Source organism: Heptranchias perlo, chromosome 3 (assembly GCF_035084215.1).
Source record: "Heptranchias perlo isolate sHepPer1 chromosome 3, sHepPer1.hap1, whole genome shotgun sequence".
Lineage (NCBI taxonomy): Eukaryota > Metazoa > Chordata > Chondrichthyes > Hexanchiformes > Hexanchidae > Heptranchias > Heptranchias perlo.
Window position 1 is genome coordinate 83,914,369 of NC_090327.1, and position 17,987 is coordinate 83,932,355.

Consider the following 17,987-nt stretch of genomic DNA (forward strand, 5'->3'; position numbering starts at 1 on the left):
GATACCAAATTTGTAAATTATGTGTCATAGAGCTGTGCACAGTTGATTTCCCATTATGCAGGTGGATATTTTTAGCACAAAAATATGGTATCTTTAACTTAAAAGTATTTCAACATTTTTAATGGATTAATTTAAGATGTGAGTTTTGATGAAATAAAAACTGAATTTTCTCATTAATCTATTTCATATTTTGATTGAAAAAATATGAAATGCAACTATTTGACTATGGGAAATTTAAATTGCTGAATCATGGTGAATTCAAATTTAGCAAAGTTTATTTTTTTTAAATTTACAGCTTGGTGCCAAATATCCATAATCAAAAAATCGTTGATATATATTTTTGAATCACAGTAAAGCATCATTGTCTATCATGTCTTTTTTGTGCTCTTCAAGATAAAGGATGTTAATTCTGGGAATTAAACACTTTCCCATTCCAGACACTCAATGTAAGCATGAACCACTCCAAAAACAGCTCTTTGTACTTACCTAGCAACGTGCCATTCCTATAGCCTCTCCGAGGAATTTTTTTTGGCCATGGCAGCTCTATCTTTAATCCTAATTCCCTACCCTTCTCCATGCTCCTTATTTCCCAACTAAATATGCATCTTTCTTTTAAACACTTCTATTAATTCTACGTGTATGACCTCCCACACTCTTATGCGTTTTTTTTCCTCCATTTTATTTTAACTGGCTTATTTCTGATTTTAACATTATAACACCTTGTTGTGGATTCCCATGGTAGAAGGAAGAATCATTCCCTATCTGCCTCTGTCAATTCACTTCATTATTTTAAACACCTGAACTAGATCACCCCTTATCTCTGGGGGCCTATAACCCAAATTTACCCAGGCCCTTATCAAAGATAAGTCCCTTAAATCCAGGTATCATCCTGATAATCACTAGACTTTCTTCAAGGCCAGTTCAATCTTCCTACGGTGAGGTAAGTAAAACTGAATACAGTATTTCAAATAAGGTCTAACTAGCACTCTCCATAAATTGCCAATTGAGTAACAAACTGTGAGGCACATCTTGTGCTTTGGGCCCAAGTCATTTACCTAAGAACAGGGCTGAGACTGCCCAAACCTATTTTCATACAGGATCCTTAAATACGAAGGAGCAAAGAGACTTCTGTCCCGTCAGTCTGGGTTGAATTCAAACTTCTATTACTCAAAGATGTAATAGACAAACATCTAGAAACCAAAAATATAATAGAGAACAGTCAGCACGGATTTCAAAAGGGAAGGTCATGCTTGACCAATCTTATTGAATTCTTTGAAGACGTAACATAAAGGGTAGACAAAGCTAATGCAGTAGATGTAATATATTAGGATTTTCAAAGAGCCGTCGATAAGGTACCGCATAGTAGACTCATGACTAAGGTCAGAGCATGTGGAGTCGGGACAAGTAGCAGAATGGATAGCAAGCTGGTTACAAAACAGAAAAGAGAGTTGGGGTTAAAGGTAGTTACTCAGACTGGCAAAAGGTAGGAAGTGGTGTTCCACAAGGATCGGTGCTGGCATCACTGTTGTTCACCATTTACATAAACGATTTGGACTCCGGAATCAGAAGTACAATTTCAAAATTTGCGGACGACACTATAGTGGGGATACAGTTAATACTGAGGAGGCCTGCGACAAACTACAGGAAGACATTAATAAACTTGCAGAATTGGCATGTAATTGGCAAATGAATTTCAATATAGATAAGTGTGAGGTGGTTCATTTTGGTAGGAAGAATAAGCAGACCACATACCACTTGGAGAATAAGGGCTCGATTTTACCGTCGGGTTTCCTGTGCGTTTCCAGCGGGGGGGGGGCCCCGAAAATCCCGATCTCCAGGCACGTGACCGGATCGCGCCACGATCCCGCCCACTTCCGGGTTCCCCGATGACGTGCGGGGGTGCGTGCGCAGCCCCCGCTGGTGGGAATCCCGCAGGCAATTAAAGTCAGCGGGATGCCACTTGACAGCATTTATTTCGCTTGTTCAGGTCATTAACTGACCTGATTAAGGGACTGTGTGTGATTTTGGAGAAACATGGGACTGTTTCACACACTGGGGGAAACAGTCCCAGTTGAACTGGACGTGTTGCAGCCTTCAGCCTGTGGCAGCTGCAAAGGTCCATTTGACAGGTGGGGTGGGGGAGACCCTCAGCCATTGCAGGAGGCCGCTCTGTCACTTGGGACAAAGTGTGGCCTCCACCACCCCCCTCCTGACGGTCAAAGTCACCAACCTGCACACTCACCCCGGGGTCCGGAGACATGTGCCTACCTTGCGGACCCCCTCAGATGTACATATTGCGGATGGGGGCCGTCGTAGCTGCAGTCATGACCCCCTCGGAGGGCGAACAGCATCACCAGCCTCGCCATCCACGCCGTCCACCTCTGACATGTGGAGCTCCACAACAGAGTGCTGTGACACATCCACCTGTACAGCAGGAGGGAGGGCTACCGCAGAGAGAGACGCGTCGCAGAGGGCATTACCCTCGCCACAGGGTCCACAGACAGGCGCAGCTCCCCGGACCTCTCCGAGCAGCAGTGCACACGGAGGCGCAGATTCACTCGACGTAGTCGTGGACATCTGCAGCCTCTTTCATGCCGAGCTGCTCCTGGCTGGCCCCAGCACCATCTGCTTACCTGTCGCTGCCAAAGTCACCACTGCCCTCCACAACTTCTCCTTCGCATCCTTCCAGGGTGCAGCCTGGTACACCGCCGATGTGTCTCAATCATCTGCGCGGAAGAGCCCTGCAAATACACCTGCACCTACTCTGCAGTGACACAATGGGTAGCATCAGTGGTGGGTCCTCATAGTGATACCCAGGAGCGGGCATTATTGCACAAAACAGACAGGATTCGCGGAGACATGGCAGTGGTGGTGCCAATATAATGTGTGATGTGAGTTGTTCTGAAATTCAATATAGGTAACACCCATGACAAACCCTCAAACACCCTTGTGCATCCCCTTCATGCTCACGACACGTTTGCCTTACGCTGCCTACTGCACATATGTGATGCATGCCTTGTGGCTGCAGCACAGGTGGTGGCAGGTTGAGTGAGGCTGGCCGTGAGGGAGATGCACGAGAGGGTGCGTATGGGATAGAGCCATGAGATTATATGAGGATTGGGTTACGTGTTAGTGGCGGGGTGAGTACTCGCGAGGTGAGTAGGTGCAGGTAAGATGAGGATGGGGTTTGAGTGGGTATGAGGGGTGATGTGACAGAGTGGTGTTGGCGGTGCCGAAGGAGATGTGGGGTGGGGGCAGTGTTGTGGCAGACGGAGTGTAGGGGAAAGACTTTGTGTTCTCACTGTGGCTGACCTACTGCGGTCATTGGAGCGCCTCCTGCACTGTATGCAGGTGGGCGATATGTTGGTGGTGCAGGTGACCTCCTCTGCCACCTCGAGCCAGGCCTTCTTGGTGGCAGAGGCAGGCCGCTTCCTCCCGCCCGCCAGGTGGAAGATCTCTGTCCTCCCCCCCCCCCCCCCCCCCTCCTCACCCCATCTGGTGATACCTGGGGTGAGGCATCATTAAACTGGGAGCAACCTTCCCCCTGGGCTGCTCCATGCTGTAATGTGTTCTATTGGTTGCAGCATCTGTCAGTGGAGGACTGCCCCTTTAACTAGAGAGCCTCCAGCTGACAGATCGTACTGCGCATGCGCAGCCCGCCCGACGCGCAGACCAGCAGCGCGGAGCCCGGAGGAGCAGGTAATTGGATCCCATTAGTGGTTTGACTGCTACGATCGCGCGGGCAACCCACTAATTTCACCGAGCATGTTGACCACGCTCCTGAAACCCAACCCGCCGGAAACCCGCAGGCCTGTTAAAATCAGGCCCTAAGAGTCTAAATGGGGTAGAGGAGCAGAGGAATCTCTGGGTACAGATACACAAATCACTAAAAGTAGCAACACAGGTTAATAAGGCCATAAAAAAGGCAAACCAAGCACTGGGGTTTATTTCTAGAGGGATAGAATTGATAAGCAGAGAAGTTCTATTCAACTTGTATAGAACCTTGGTTAGACCGCACTTGGAGTACTATGAACTGTTCTGGTCTTCATCGTCGCTGGGTCAAAATCCCGGAACTCCCTTCCTAACAGCACTGTGGGAGAACCTTCACCACATGGACTGCAGCGGTTCAAGAAGGCGGCTCACCACCACCTTCTCAAGGGCAATTAGGGATGGGCAATAAATGCCGGCCTCGCCAGCGACGCCCACATCCCATGAACGAATAAAAAAAATTATAAAAAGGATACAGAGGCACTGGAGAAGGTGCAATAAAGATTTACTAGGCTGATACCAGAACTGAGAGGTTATACCTATCAGGAAATATCAAACAGGCTGGGGCTCTTTTCTCTAGAAAAGAGAAGACTGAGGGGTGACCTGATAGAGGTCTTTAAGATTATGAAAGAGTTTGATCGGGTAAACATAGAGATGATGTTTTCATTTGCGGGGGGAGACCAGAACCAGGGGCCATAAATATAAGATAGTCACTTAAAAATCCAATAGGGAATTCAGGGGAAACTTCTTCACCCAGAGAGTGGTAAGAATGTGGAACTCACTACCACAAGGAGTAATTGAAGCGACTAGCATAAATGCATTTAAGGGGAAGTTAGGTAAACACATGAGGGAGAAGGGAATAGAAGGATATGTTGATAGGCTTAGATGAAGAGGGGTTGGAGGAGGCTTATGTGGAGCATAAACACTGGCATAGACTGGTTGGGCCAAATGGCTTGTTTCTGTGCTGTACATTCTATGTAGGGCCCAGAGATGAAATGATAGTATTCTTAACTCGCTACACTACTCAGTTCTCCCCATCCTTACTCTTTAAGGTTAAACCTAACTGCCATGGCCTTATCATTATATTCAACATACCACCTTCTAATGCAACATTTTAAATTTGCAAGAAACCTGAGAAAAGGGATGAAAAAATAAGATGTGCAGATGGGGAATTTGAGGTGTACAAGTTAGAACACCAGAGCTTACTCCATGCTCTTTGTAATTAGTATTTTGGGGTGCAGATGGGTAAACGAGAATCTGGTTGCCATACCATCAACATAGGAACACCTTTATTTGTCAGTCGCAGCTCCAGAATACCCTTATTACATGGAAGCTAAAATGATGGCTTACTGGGGCATTGTATAGGGACTTATACCTAGCACCTGTCTTAAGAATGCTTGATGCTGATATTTGATGTAAAAACTGCAATAGCATTACATTCATCAAAAGTTTGACCTTAATATAGAGAAAAATGGAAATCTAGGCTTCAAACATTTTTATTCATAAATACTTGAATGTTTAGCTTTTTTTGATATATACATTGACACTTTATTTTCAGAGGTTTGACCAGTAACATCAGGTCTCGAACACTAACACCACCCAGTGGAACCAGGAATGTTGCTGCAACAGTCTCAGTGAACAAAAAGACCTACAATGCTGAGAATTATATACGGTAGTATAGTGTTTAATATTCTGTAACTTGAAAGGAAGAAAACTGTTCTATTGAAACAATTGTTTTAATCTTTTTTTATATCCAGAATAAAGTACAGTGAGAATTCACCTTCAGCTGATGGATTTGTCTTGGGATTCAATTTGAAGCTTGCAGTGTTTCATTTTTTTTTCATGAAATGAGTTTGTAAAATTTAATATATTGATTAGATGAAGAAAGAGAATAAAATGTGTTCTGTGTCTTTATAATTTGTATGCTTCAAAGAAACACTATAATTTGTTGCAGTTGAAAATTTCTAGGATTTTCTTTGTTATTTGTTGATTTTGACATGTGGGCAACTCTGGCAAGGCCAGCATTTAAGGACATAAGTAATAGGAGCAGGAGTAGGCCATACGGCCCCTCAAGCCTGCTCCGCTATTCAATCAGATCATGGCTGATCTTCGACCTCAACTCGACATTACCGCCCAATTCCCACACCCTTGACTCCTTTAGAGCCCAAAAATCTATCGATTTCTGTCTTGAATATACTCAACGACTGAACATCCACAGCCCTCTGGGGTAGAGAATTCCAAAGATTCACAACCCTGTGAGTGAATCATAGAAAGGATACAGCACAGAAGAAGGCCATTCGGCTCATCAAGTCCACCCTGGCTCTATGCAAGAGCAAACCAGCTAGTCCCACTTGCCCGCCCTTTCCCCGTAGACCTGCAAATTTTTTCCTTTCAAGTACTTATCCAGTTCCCTTTTGAAGGCCGTGATTGAATCTGCCTCCACCACCCCCTCAGGCAGAGCATTCCAGATCCTAACCACTCGCACTGTTAAAAAAAAAAAGTTTTTCCTCATGTCACCTTTGGTTCTTTTGCCAATCACCTTAAATCTATGTCCTCTGGTCCTTGACCCTTCCGCCAGTGGGATCAGTTTCTCTCTATCCTGTCTAGACCCTTCATGATTTTGAATACCTCTATCAAATCTCCTCGCAACCGTCTCTGTTCCAAGGAGAACAACCCCAGCTTCTCCAGTCTATCCACTAAAGTCCCTTATCCCTGGAATCATTCTAGTAAATCTCTTCTGCACCCTTTCTAAGGCCTTCACATCTTTCCTGAAGTGCGGTGCCCAGAACTGGACACAATACTCCAGTTGTGGCCAAACCAGTGTTTTATAAAGGTTCATCATGACTTCCTTACTTTTGTACTCCATGCCTCTATTTATATAGCCCAGGATCCCATATGCTTTTTTAACCACTTTCTCAACCTGCCCTGCCACCTTCAATGATTTGTGCACATATGCCCCCAGATCTCTCTGTTCCTGTACCCCTTTTAGAGTTGTGCCCTCTAGTTTATATTGCCTCTCCTCATTCTTCCTACCGAAGTGTATCACTTAGCATTTTTCTGCGTTAAATTTCTCTGCCACGTGTCCGCCCATGCCAACAGCCTGCCTATAACCTCTTGAAATCTATCACTATCCTTCTCACTGTTTACTACCCTTCCAAGTTTTGTATCATCTGCAAATTTGAAATTATGCCCTGGACACCCAAGTCCAGGTCATTAATATATATCAAGAAAAGCAGTGGTAACACCTCTGTACACCTCCCGCCAGTCCGAAAAACAACCGTTCACTACTCTCTGTTTCCTGTCTCTTAGCCAATTCTGTATCCATGTTGCTATTGCACCCTTTATTCCATGGGCTGCAATCTTGATGATAAGCCTACCATGCGGCACTTTATCAAACATCTTTTGAAAGTCCATATATAACACATCTACTGCATTGCCCTCATCTACCCTCTCTGTTACCTCATCAAAAAACACGATCAGGTTAGTTAAACATGATTTGCCTTTAACAAATCCGTGCTGGCTTTCCCTACCCAATCCATACTCATCCAAGTGACTGTTAATTCTGTCCAGGATTATAGTTTCTAAAAGTTTCCCCACCACTGGCCTATAGTTGCTGGGTTTATTCTTACACCCTTTTTTAAACAAGGGTGTAACATTTGCAATTCTCCAGTCCTCTGGCACCACCCCGAACCTACGGATGTTTGGAAGATTATGGCCAGTATCTCCGCAATTTCCACCCTTACTCCCTCAGCAACCTAGGCCTAGGATGCATCCCATCCGGACCGGGTGACTTATCTACTTTAAGTACGATGTGGAGATGCCGGTGATGGACTGGGGTTGACAATTGTAAACAATTTTACAACACCAAGTTATAGTCCAGCAATTTTATTTTAAATTCACAAGGAAAGCTTGTGAATTTAAAATAAAATTGCTGGACTATAACTTGGTGTTGTAAAATACAGCTAGCCTTTCAAGTACCTCTATCAATTTTCAGTCCATCCAGTATCTCATCTATATCTTCCTTTACTGAGACTGTTGCAGCATCTTTTTCCTTGGTAAAGACGGATGCAAAGTACTCATTTAGTACCTCAGCCATCCCCTGTGCCTCCATGCATAGGTCTCCTTTATGGTCCCTAATCGGCCCCACCTGTCCTCTTACTACCCGTTTATTGTTGACTTGCCTGTAGAACACTTTTGGAGTGAAGACATTTCTCCTTATCTCAGCCCTAAATGACCGACCCCTTATCCTGAGACTATGCCCCCTAGTTCTAGACACTCCAGCCAGGGGAAACAACCTCTCAGCAGCTACCCTGTCAAGCCCTCTCAAAATCTGATCTGTTTCAATGAGATCACCTCTCATTCTTCTAAACTCCAGAGAGCATAGGACCATTCTACTCAATTTCTCCTCATAGGACAACCCTCTCATCCCAGGAATCAATTTAGTGAACCTTCATTGCACCACCTCTGAGGCAAATATATCCTTCCTTAGATAAGGAGACTAAAAGTCTAAAGACTAAAAGGTGAGGTCTCACCAAAGCCCTGTACAATTGTAGTAAGACTTCCTTACTCTTGTACTCCAACCCCCTTGCAATAAAGGCCAACTTGCCATTTGCCTTCCTAATTGCTTGCTGTACCTGCGTGCTAACTTTTTGTGTTTCTTGTACGAGGACATCCGTATCTCTCTGAACACCAACATTTAATAGTTTCTCACCATTTAAAAAATATTCTGTTTTTCTATTCTTCCTACCAGAGTGAATAACCTCACATTTCCCCACATTATATTCCATCTGCCACCTTTTTGCCCACTCACCTAACCTGTCTATATCTCTTTGCAGACTCTTTGTGTCCTCCTCACAGCTTACGTTCCCACCTAGCTTTGTTCAATTCAAGAAGTGACATAAATCCTGTTTTGAAACTTACACCTCAGATTTGAAAAAATATATAAGAGGGACACTTTCCAAGTTTCTATGGAAAAAGTTGATACATGGCCATTACAGTGCATTTTAAATCAAGTGCGGGCAGGGAAAGGTATGGTGTTAGTGGTGCTATATACAGAAAGGAATACTGCTGAAGGTACTAAGGGACTCAGTATTACCATTAAGAGTGCCTGATATTGGAATGCGATCATATCTATGTGGATTGTGAATCATTAAGAATGTAACCTTGCCTCAGATTCTTAAAATATATTCACGTTAATATTGGCTGTTTTGAACTATTCTTGAAATATTGCTATTTGCTGAAGCTTGAAATCCTGCCATTTCGTTAAGATAAATTATACTTTTCTTTTCCAGGAAAAATATGAAATCTGGTTTAGACACCAGGGATAATTCCCTGACTTTCAATGATGGGATCATGAAAGGCAATGTTAGAAGTTCAGCTGGTCAACAACTGCCAAGATTTTGTCATGAATGTGGAACTAAGTATCCTGTGGAGTGTGCAAAGTTCTGTTGTGAATGTGGAGTGAGAAGGGTGACCCTTTGATCATGCAGTATAAGTATTTCCAAGCAAAACATGTTAATGCAATTTTCAAAGCTCATCATACATAAGCATTGCACTGCTCAATACTGCATTAGCAGGTTTAAGCAACTGTTATATGAAAATTTACACACAAAACTAAATGCATCTTGTAAAGAAAAAGGACTACTTTAAATAATCTTTGAACTTTGTGTTGTGCAATATAGCAAACGTGAAATAGTGAGAACACTAATTTTGTTACAAATCGTTCATTTCTGCATTCATTGTTTAAAAATGGCAGTTGCATTATAGCAGAGTTTTTCAGTTGACTACAATGCACTAAAATTGCAAATCGCAGAGTATCAGACTGATGCCTTCATCATGAATGTTCTTCATAAGATGGAAGAGGAAAAGCATTTAGTGACTGAGTGTCCACTGTGTAATATACGGAAACTTCCCCTAGTGGCCAGGTAAAAGCAAAATTCAGCATTTTCTTTTTTGTGTCTGGCGATTTAAATAATAATGGAGTATAATGAAGAAACGTAACATAGTTTAATTGGGCAAAACTTTCCCTTGCCTTTATGTTGTGGCTCAGCAGTGAGCTTTCATCCAAGTATAATGGCAAACCTGCCATCCATTGAGTACAAAGTGAATTTGGTAACACAGATGGGAATATATTATTGCCTACCCTCTAACTTCAGTTTTGTGATGTTGGGCAATGAATGATCAAAACTGAACGTACCGTGAACGTAACAGAAGAGTAAATTGAGTTAAATGAATTTCCTCGCAAATGAAGTTTGAAATCAAGGTCAAAGCATTAACTTTACCTCATGTATTCGTTCATTAATTTAAATCTAGTGTACACACATGTCACTTTATCATAGAGAATGGTAAAAATACTTGTGTGGCTACTGCAAATTATGCAAATACAAAATGACTGGGGTTTGCAGAAGATGCCAGTAAAAGGCCAGTTGTGCTGGTAAATGTCTACAGCTAGCCTTTTGGGTTGAAAACCAAATATTTTGGCACTTAGCCAAGTGTATCCAATCTACTGATTGTTTCTGTGATAATCTGAAATAATTAAGCATTTAGATGGTATATAATCCATGATTACTGTTAAAGAAAAGTGCTTATTACTAGTACTTTGTAGATTATTGTGACAACACAGGACTGTAAAAGTTCACTTGGCCTCAAAAGACAAACTTTGTAGTCCACAGGTACAAGTTACACAAGCTGGAAAACTGACTTACACGAGCTTATTGCTGTTGCATCACAATTTTTTCTCTTGTAATCTTATCTGAAGCGTTGAAGTTACACCTTATTGATCTATTAGTACGCATGTGCTACTGCGTTTATTTCACAAGGGTGAAAGGTGCTTCATGTAAATTATCTGGTGTTTCTAATGGGCAAAGTAAATACAATAATATATTATGTTCAAGCATTCAACTCTGGATTTTCTTGAATAAAATAAAAGGTAAGAGAATTTTCCTGAAACTCTTAAATTTTGTGACTTTTTCCACCTAGAAGAAAACCAGTGTAGGTGTTTCCTGTTCAGGATCTGCATGCGTATTCATTGAGTTGTTCTCTTAATATCACGAGTGTTATGTTCGATAGGAAAGGATAGTTAATATTTTCAAATTTGTGTAAAGTAATCACTTAAGATGCCAGCCTTTGCTCAGTGGTAGCACTCTCAATTCTGAGTCAGAAGGTTGTGGGTTCACGCATCACTCCTGAGACTTGAGCATGTAATCTAGGCTGACATGTCAGTGCAGTACTGAGGGAGTCTTTTGCATGAGACATTAAATCAAAGACCTGTCTACCCTCTCAGGTGAACTTATAAGATCCTATGCCACTACTTGACAAAGAGCAGAAGAGTTCTCTTGGTATCCTAGCCAATGTTTATCCCTCAACTAACATCATTAAAAAAACAGATTTCTGGTCATTTATCTCATTGCTGTTTGTGGGATCTTGTAATATGCTATGTTTCCCTACATTACAACAGTGACTACATTTGAAAAGTTCTTCATTGGCTGTGAGCACATCCTAAGATTGTGAAAGATGCTATAGAAGTACAAGATCTTTAATGTGAAAGTGTTTGAGTGGGGAGATTATGAAAATAATTCAATAATATATCACATGCTAAACACCAACACAGTTCTGTCAGCAAATGCTTTAAATAATGGCCTTGAAATTGGGCAATGGAATAATAGTATAAGAACGCTCTATGTATTTTAATGAAATTCCTTCCTCTATTTTAAATGGGTTATGACCTTTTAAAAGAGCAGAGAAAGAGTTTTATATGTTCGTATGTTGATATCACATGGAGTAATCTCAAGGCCCCTGTTAAGGAGGAGACAGAGTTTAAGATATGAAAAAAATAACTTTGCAGTTTCCCAATTGTTATGGGAAAATAAAAACTCTGATGTGCAGACACTGAATGTTGAATATGTTTGAAAAACAAATTGTTGCTAATGTTACTATCTGTTAATTGACATTGTGTTGTTTCCACCTTAAACTTGTAAATAGTACACTCTTTGCATTTTTTTAAAAAAGCAGAACAAAGTGAGAATAGGTTTTAAATCCCTAAAGTACAGCTTTAGCAGCTATTTTGCCCATGTACCTGGAAGAGATCTGACCATAAAAGGATAAAGGAAATAGAGGAATCTTGGGACAAATCCCAGGACGTGATAAGTCTGAACAAGACACTGATAGCCACACCTGAAGTACTGTGTACAGTTCTGGTTGCCTTACTAAGGCAAGGATATCCAGGCATTGGAGGCAGTATAGAAAAGGGCAACCAAACTCTCTGTCTTAACACATTTGAGCTAGAGAAGAGTTGAAGAGCCAGGGATTATTTATTCTGGAGAAGAAAATGTTGTTCAAAATGTTTAAGGAAATTTAACCCAATCACATGTTTGAGATTGCCACAAACTGTAGAACCAGAGCATACCAGCTCAAGCTTAAAAGAGGGAATGTGCATGGACAGTTTAGATTTAAATATGCAGATAGTAACGAACAATGGAAAGGGCTGCCAGATGTAGAAGCAGATAGTGTGGAAAAATGTAAATACAGTTGGATAAGTATTTGAGGGAATGGCCAACTGACAGATATTAGTTTTTGGTACTGGCCAGAACAACTGCAGAGTGTTTTCTGGTCATGTACTTTCTTATGTAACCTGTTGAATGTAAGTAAAGTTTCAGATGTAAATGACCAATGATCTTTAAATTTGAACAGTTAGAACATAAGAACATAAGAATTAGGAGCAGGAGTAGGCCAATCGGCCCTTCGAGCCTGCTCCGCCATTTAATAAGATCATGGCTGATCTGATCCTAACCTCAAATCTAAATTCATGTCCAATTTCCTGCCCGCTCCCCGATAAGAACATAAGAACCATTTACAACATCTAAATTTTAAAATAGAAATTCATTACATTTCTCACTCTCTCTTTCCCCCCCCCCCCCCCAAAAAAAAGGCAAAACTACTTTGGAGTTGATTGATATTCTGATATGGATTGGTCTTCTGATATTGGGCACTGTACCTATTTTCAGTGCAAAATGACTAATTGTCTTTCATACGATATGGTCAGCAGTGCATTAATCAAGATGTTGTATGAACTGAATACCTTTTATATATAGTTTTGTCATGTTAAATTTTTGCAGTAAAATTATTTACTGATTTTTTTTCCCCAGTCCACACAAAAATTATTTGCCAGTAGCCATCCCTAAAGTTCTTCCATAGAGAAATTCAGTATTGTTTCTGGATTTCAGAGGGAAGATGGAGGCAGAGGCTTCTGGACTACAGGGGGAAGATTGAGCAGAGTTTTTAAGCTATAGAATTTGTTGTACTGCTACTACAATCATTTTTCATTTTCTTTGAATCAGAAAATCTAAATGCAACCCCACAATAATAAGACTATAAACGTAATTTGTGAAGAAAACATCTATTTCTTTATCCTGAAATGCTTAACATGGGTCCAAATTAAGGAACGTTGCTCCTTTTTAAATTACAAGACATTTTGTGATTGCTATTAAGTTGATGGTTGAATCTATTGTATATCTCCTACATTCTCCCCTCTCCCAGCCTCAGAAAATTCCTACTAACATTCTCAATTTGAGTAGACGAAGGTGTGGTGGAGGGCAGAGGCAGGCAAGACACTAATCCCAAAATGTTGCCATTGACTGAAAATGTTGGAAGGGGGTGACCTCAAAGCCTGACTTGAGCAGTTTCTCTTGCTCTGAAGACTATGATGAATGAAATTTGGCAGAGCCCTTTGAAACACCATGTAGCTATGGAAAACCTAAGATACTTGGAGGCAACCAGTTTCTTACTCCAGTGAGCAACTTTGTTGTGATGATTTGGTGGAAGCCTGAGTGTCAGTGTCTAGCATTTTGGCACCTAGTGTTAATAAATAACTGCTTATTGAATTGTCTATTGGAATGTAATAGTTACTGATTTAAAGGGGAAAATGTGGAATCTGATACCAAAACCTACACCTAAGGCATCCTTTAGGATAACTTGTTACGTCCCATGCTTACATTTGGGTGAAATTTATATAGGTGAAATGCTTGGTTTGACTGTAAGGTAATTTTTTTTGTTCTAGCATGTAGATATAGTAACTTGGAAAAAGAGCTTGGTGTACCTTTTCCTTGAAGTACATTGGGATCATTATGTTCTTTTAATCTTAACACTTTCTTATAACAAATATTTGTGTCTAAATTTGTTTTAACTCTAAAATGGTATAAATCAACTGTTTGAAGCTTGCAGATACAAAATATAACTGGACAAAAAATTGAGTTCTGAGGTTTCAGACTTCAAATTTGTTTGAGTGTAGTAGCTGAGAGGACTGATGTTAATTAATCCCTTGACGACCCGAGAACCATTGTGGTCTCAAAATGGAAGTGAGATTGATTCAATCCAGGAATAGTTTGACTTCCTTAATGTGCTTTAGTTCTGTACATGTCTCATAATCCTACATTGTAATAGTTATGAATAGTTTAAAAAGTCATTCATGTGAAAAGCTGTGTACTTCAAGTAGTAAAATAATGAGTTTAAAGTGTTAAGAATGTACACTGTGTAGATTCAGAGTAAATAAAAAATGTTTTAAAATCACTAGAACCTTCGTTCACATTTACTGATCAAAAGTACAGTCTAGTATTCTTGCAACTCAAGGAAATGTAAACTGTACAGTAAATGGTTATGAGTTATGTAATGAATATAATCATTGGCATAACCTACAAGTGGCGGGGGGGGATTCAATTAATACTACTCTTTCCCACATGTAGATCCCTCAAACCTCATTTTTAAGCTTGACTGGGATTTATAGAAGTTAGGCCTATTAATTATCTCTATCATATTCATTTTGTCACTAATGCAGTTTTCCTGGCGTGCAAATTGTTACTACAAGAGGAGGCAGGCCAGTATGATGGGCAGATAGGTGGTAGATGCAGCTCAGTGTAAGAAATGTGAATATACATTTTGGAAGTTAAAATAGACATACTGCCTTACATAGTAAGATTTTAAGATGAATAGAAGAGCAAGGATACCTTGGTATGCAGGTACACGAATCATTAATAGTAGCAGCACAAGGAGACGTGGCTTTAAAAGGCACACGGAATCCTTACTTTTGTATACAGAGGCACGGAGTACAAAAATAAAGAGGTAATGTTGAGCTTGTACAAGACCATAGGCTGCAGTTGCAGTATTGTGTTACAATTTTGGGCGCTCCATTATAGGAGATATAAAAGTAATGGAAAAGGTGCAATGTAGCTTCGCTAGGATGTTACCAAGATGAGAGGTTACAAATATGAAGAAAGACTTCAGAAATTAGGGATTTTTCACTACAATTGAGAAGCTTAAGGGGTGATCTTCAAAATTATGATAGGTTATGATAAAGTAAGGAGCGATAGATTGCTTCCACTGGTCAGCAAGATGATCATGAGGGTGCAAATTTAAGATAATCACAAAAAGACGGAGGAAAAAATTATTTAAATAGATGCTTCGAATTTGAAATTCTCTGCCACAACCCACAATTGAAGCAGAGTCCATAAATTCTTTTAAAAGGCAATAGATGGTTGCTTGAAAAGGGAGAACTATTAAAGGGTTATGGGGAGAGAACGGGAGACTAGGTGACTTGAGAACAAAAACACTGGTGCAGACTTGATTGGTGGAATAGTCTGCTTCTGTGCTGTAACATTCTATAATTCTTTGACCAGCAAGCACATCTTTATCTTTTGTTTTAAGTAATACATGAACTGTAATGTTCAATGTACATTCAGACACTTGAAGCTACTCAATAGTAATATCATACATTACCAGGTCAGGTATTCCACAACTAGATGCAGGATAAAATCCTTTCTGCCTTAGCCTCAGAAGAGCAGTCACTACTACACCAATGTGACACTTTCCAATTCTGGCACCTTCTGTCCTGTGCTCTCTGAGTAAGATTTGTGCTATAGATCACTAAACTAAACCCATTTCACGAAGGACCCTTAGAGTGAACAGATAAAGGTAATAGTCCAGTGTGTCAGTCTTTCTCACTTGCAGCTATTTATAATTAAAGATTTTTCTGAGACAACCTTAACTATATGTATATGTTCAGAGAGACTGAATTAATTATCTTAATTCAAAACAAGAAGGATTCTTCATGATCAGTGCTACTGATTTAAGTTTTTTTTACAGAAAAATTTTAAACTTAAATTTTAAGTTTAAAGAGTGGGGTGCTGAAGTTTTTTTGAAAGGGCTGGTGGAACAGAGCAGGCATTAATCTGGCTGGTGGAGTGAAAAGCCTTACACAGCTAATGTCAGAAAAGACCAGGAAGAGGCAGAATCGTTAACAAAAGAAGCCAGTGGGCAGGGACGTAACTGAAGTAAAAATGTTATTTATATACAACCAGCAGGAAGCAGAGCCATAGACTCTATGTTAAAAAAAAATATGGAGCATGGAGGGAGTAAGTGTACAGGCAGTGGAGCTTAAATGCAGCCAGAGTTGAAGGGGAGAGGGACAGGAGAGTACAGAGATTGAAGGCAGCCAGCCTCTTAGAGGAGACAGGGACTGCTAGAACACAAGATCCAGTAGACAACATACAGACACAGCATAACAGCAACCATTTCTTGTTGAGCGGAAAATTCAAGCCCAATTGTAGCAGCACCTCAGAAAACAAAGATATTTTAAAAACAAAATTTACATTTAAATTTAAAATAGAAAAATGCTTACGTCCACAGAGCAAATGGAGCTGTACCAAAATTTTAGCACAAGACTCCACAGCATCATGTCATACTATTACATACAGGTGTTATTGTAGTCTTAAAATTAAACTGGGAACTTCTATTGGAGTGCCACCTACTAGTGTTAGAGGGGAACTTAATTGGTAAGTGTAATAGATAATTATGGACATTTTAACTATTTCAAAATGTCTATAGTAAGAAATTTAATATAGATATAAAAACATTACTTTTAAAAGAGGACTTGATTCTAGATGAAAGCTGCCCCAAGCCAGTTCTGTCAAGGAGTGGAAATCTATAATAATCTTAAGATTGGGGCAGAGTTATATCATACAAAATGTTTAGCTTTATGTTGCTCATTTCATTCCCTCAAACAGTTTATAATGTAAAATAGAGAAATGCACAGAAAATTCTGTGTATTTGTACCTCAGGCATCCTATATTCCTTGAGATGTTGCATGCTACATCAATTGCTCATTACCAACTGTCTGCTTACCTGTATGGTCTCCTTTGGCACTTGCCCACTTTTATACAAAAGCAACTAAATGGAACAAGTAAACGTATTCAAGCATGTATTTGGGGAATAAACTATGTGTGTCATCCTTGTTGATTTTACGGTCATACATACATTTAGTCTCATGCTACTGCATACCTCAAAGGGTTAATCTTTTCAATAGTTATGCTATGTATATTAACTAGTACATTGTTTGCAGTAAACTAAAGTATGTAATGTATATAACTGTATTTTGTGTGATCAGTTTTGTTCTAATGATGTGATGTATTCGATTCTCATTGTAAAGCAGCCTGTAAGAGACTCGAATTTATATGTTGTGATGTGGTTTAAGCTAAAGTGGGAGTTCCATATCTAGCATAAAATGAAAATTAGAAGCCAGGAGTCAGACAGAAGCTTTCTAATAAATTAATGCTTTAACTGAGAGCCTTATGATAAAGACAAAGTGTGTAGGAAACATGTGTGTTGCTATCCTAAACACATTTTCTCCCCTTTCCTTAAACCACTTTTCTCAGTGATCATAATGTTTTTTTACAGTCGTGCACATCTCTTTATTTTTGCAAACATTCTGCAGAATGGAGATGGTGTTCAATTTGTAAACCTTCAGCTGTGTCCCATTAACATTACACCATTTGTTTGTGTTTTAAATCGAGCCAATTGCAAAGCAAATATATTTCATTGTAATAGGGACATTAAAGAATGTGGTATTTTCAAATTAAACATATGTAATGTATTTTAATTTGTTTTAATATGTTTCTATCCATTTAGATTTTATTCTAGTATTATGTTGTACATTTTTTTTAAATTTTTAAACAGTCAGTAATAAAGTGCATGCTTCAATTGGGATTTACATCCATTTGTGTCTATGATTATTTTGTTAAGGAAAATGGGAAGCTGTTGCCAAATCTGAAGGGGAATAGCATTTGCCTTTTGCTGAAACAAGATCCTATATAACTAATTATACATAAACCACTGTTTACATATTTTAAAAACTGTCAGATGGACCTTTAAAATCTTTAATGCATATCTGGCAT

The 17,987-nt window shown here is 39.9% G+C and overlaps 1 protein-coding gene across 4 annotated transcripts in view; it reads left to right on the forward strand.

Moving 5' to 3' along the window:
• Nucleotides 1-17,673, forward strand: part of zc2hc1a (zinc finger, C2HC-type containing 1A) — an 88,281-nt gene extending 70,608 nt beyond the window's left edge. For 3 of the 4 annotated variants that reach the window (XM_067980653.1, XM_067980664.1, XM_067980660.1), the window contains 2 exons: nt 5,327-5,440; nt 9,060-17,673. In XM_067980653.1, the coding sequence (XP_067836754.1) occupies nt 5,327-5,440; nt 9,060-9,249 (304 nt within the window). In that variant the 3' untranslated portion in view covers nt 9,250-17,673. Of the gene's footprint in view, nt 1-5,326; nt 5,568-9,059 lie in introns of those variants that run through there. The other variant, XM_067980665.1, reaches the window with a different exon arrangement.
• The last annotated feature ends 314 nt before the right edge of the window (nt 17,674-17,987 follow it).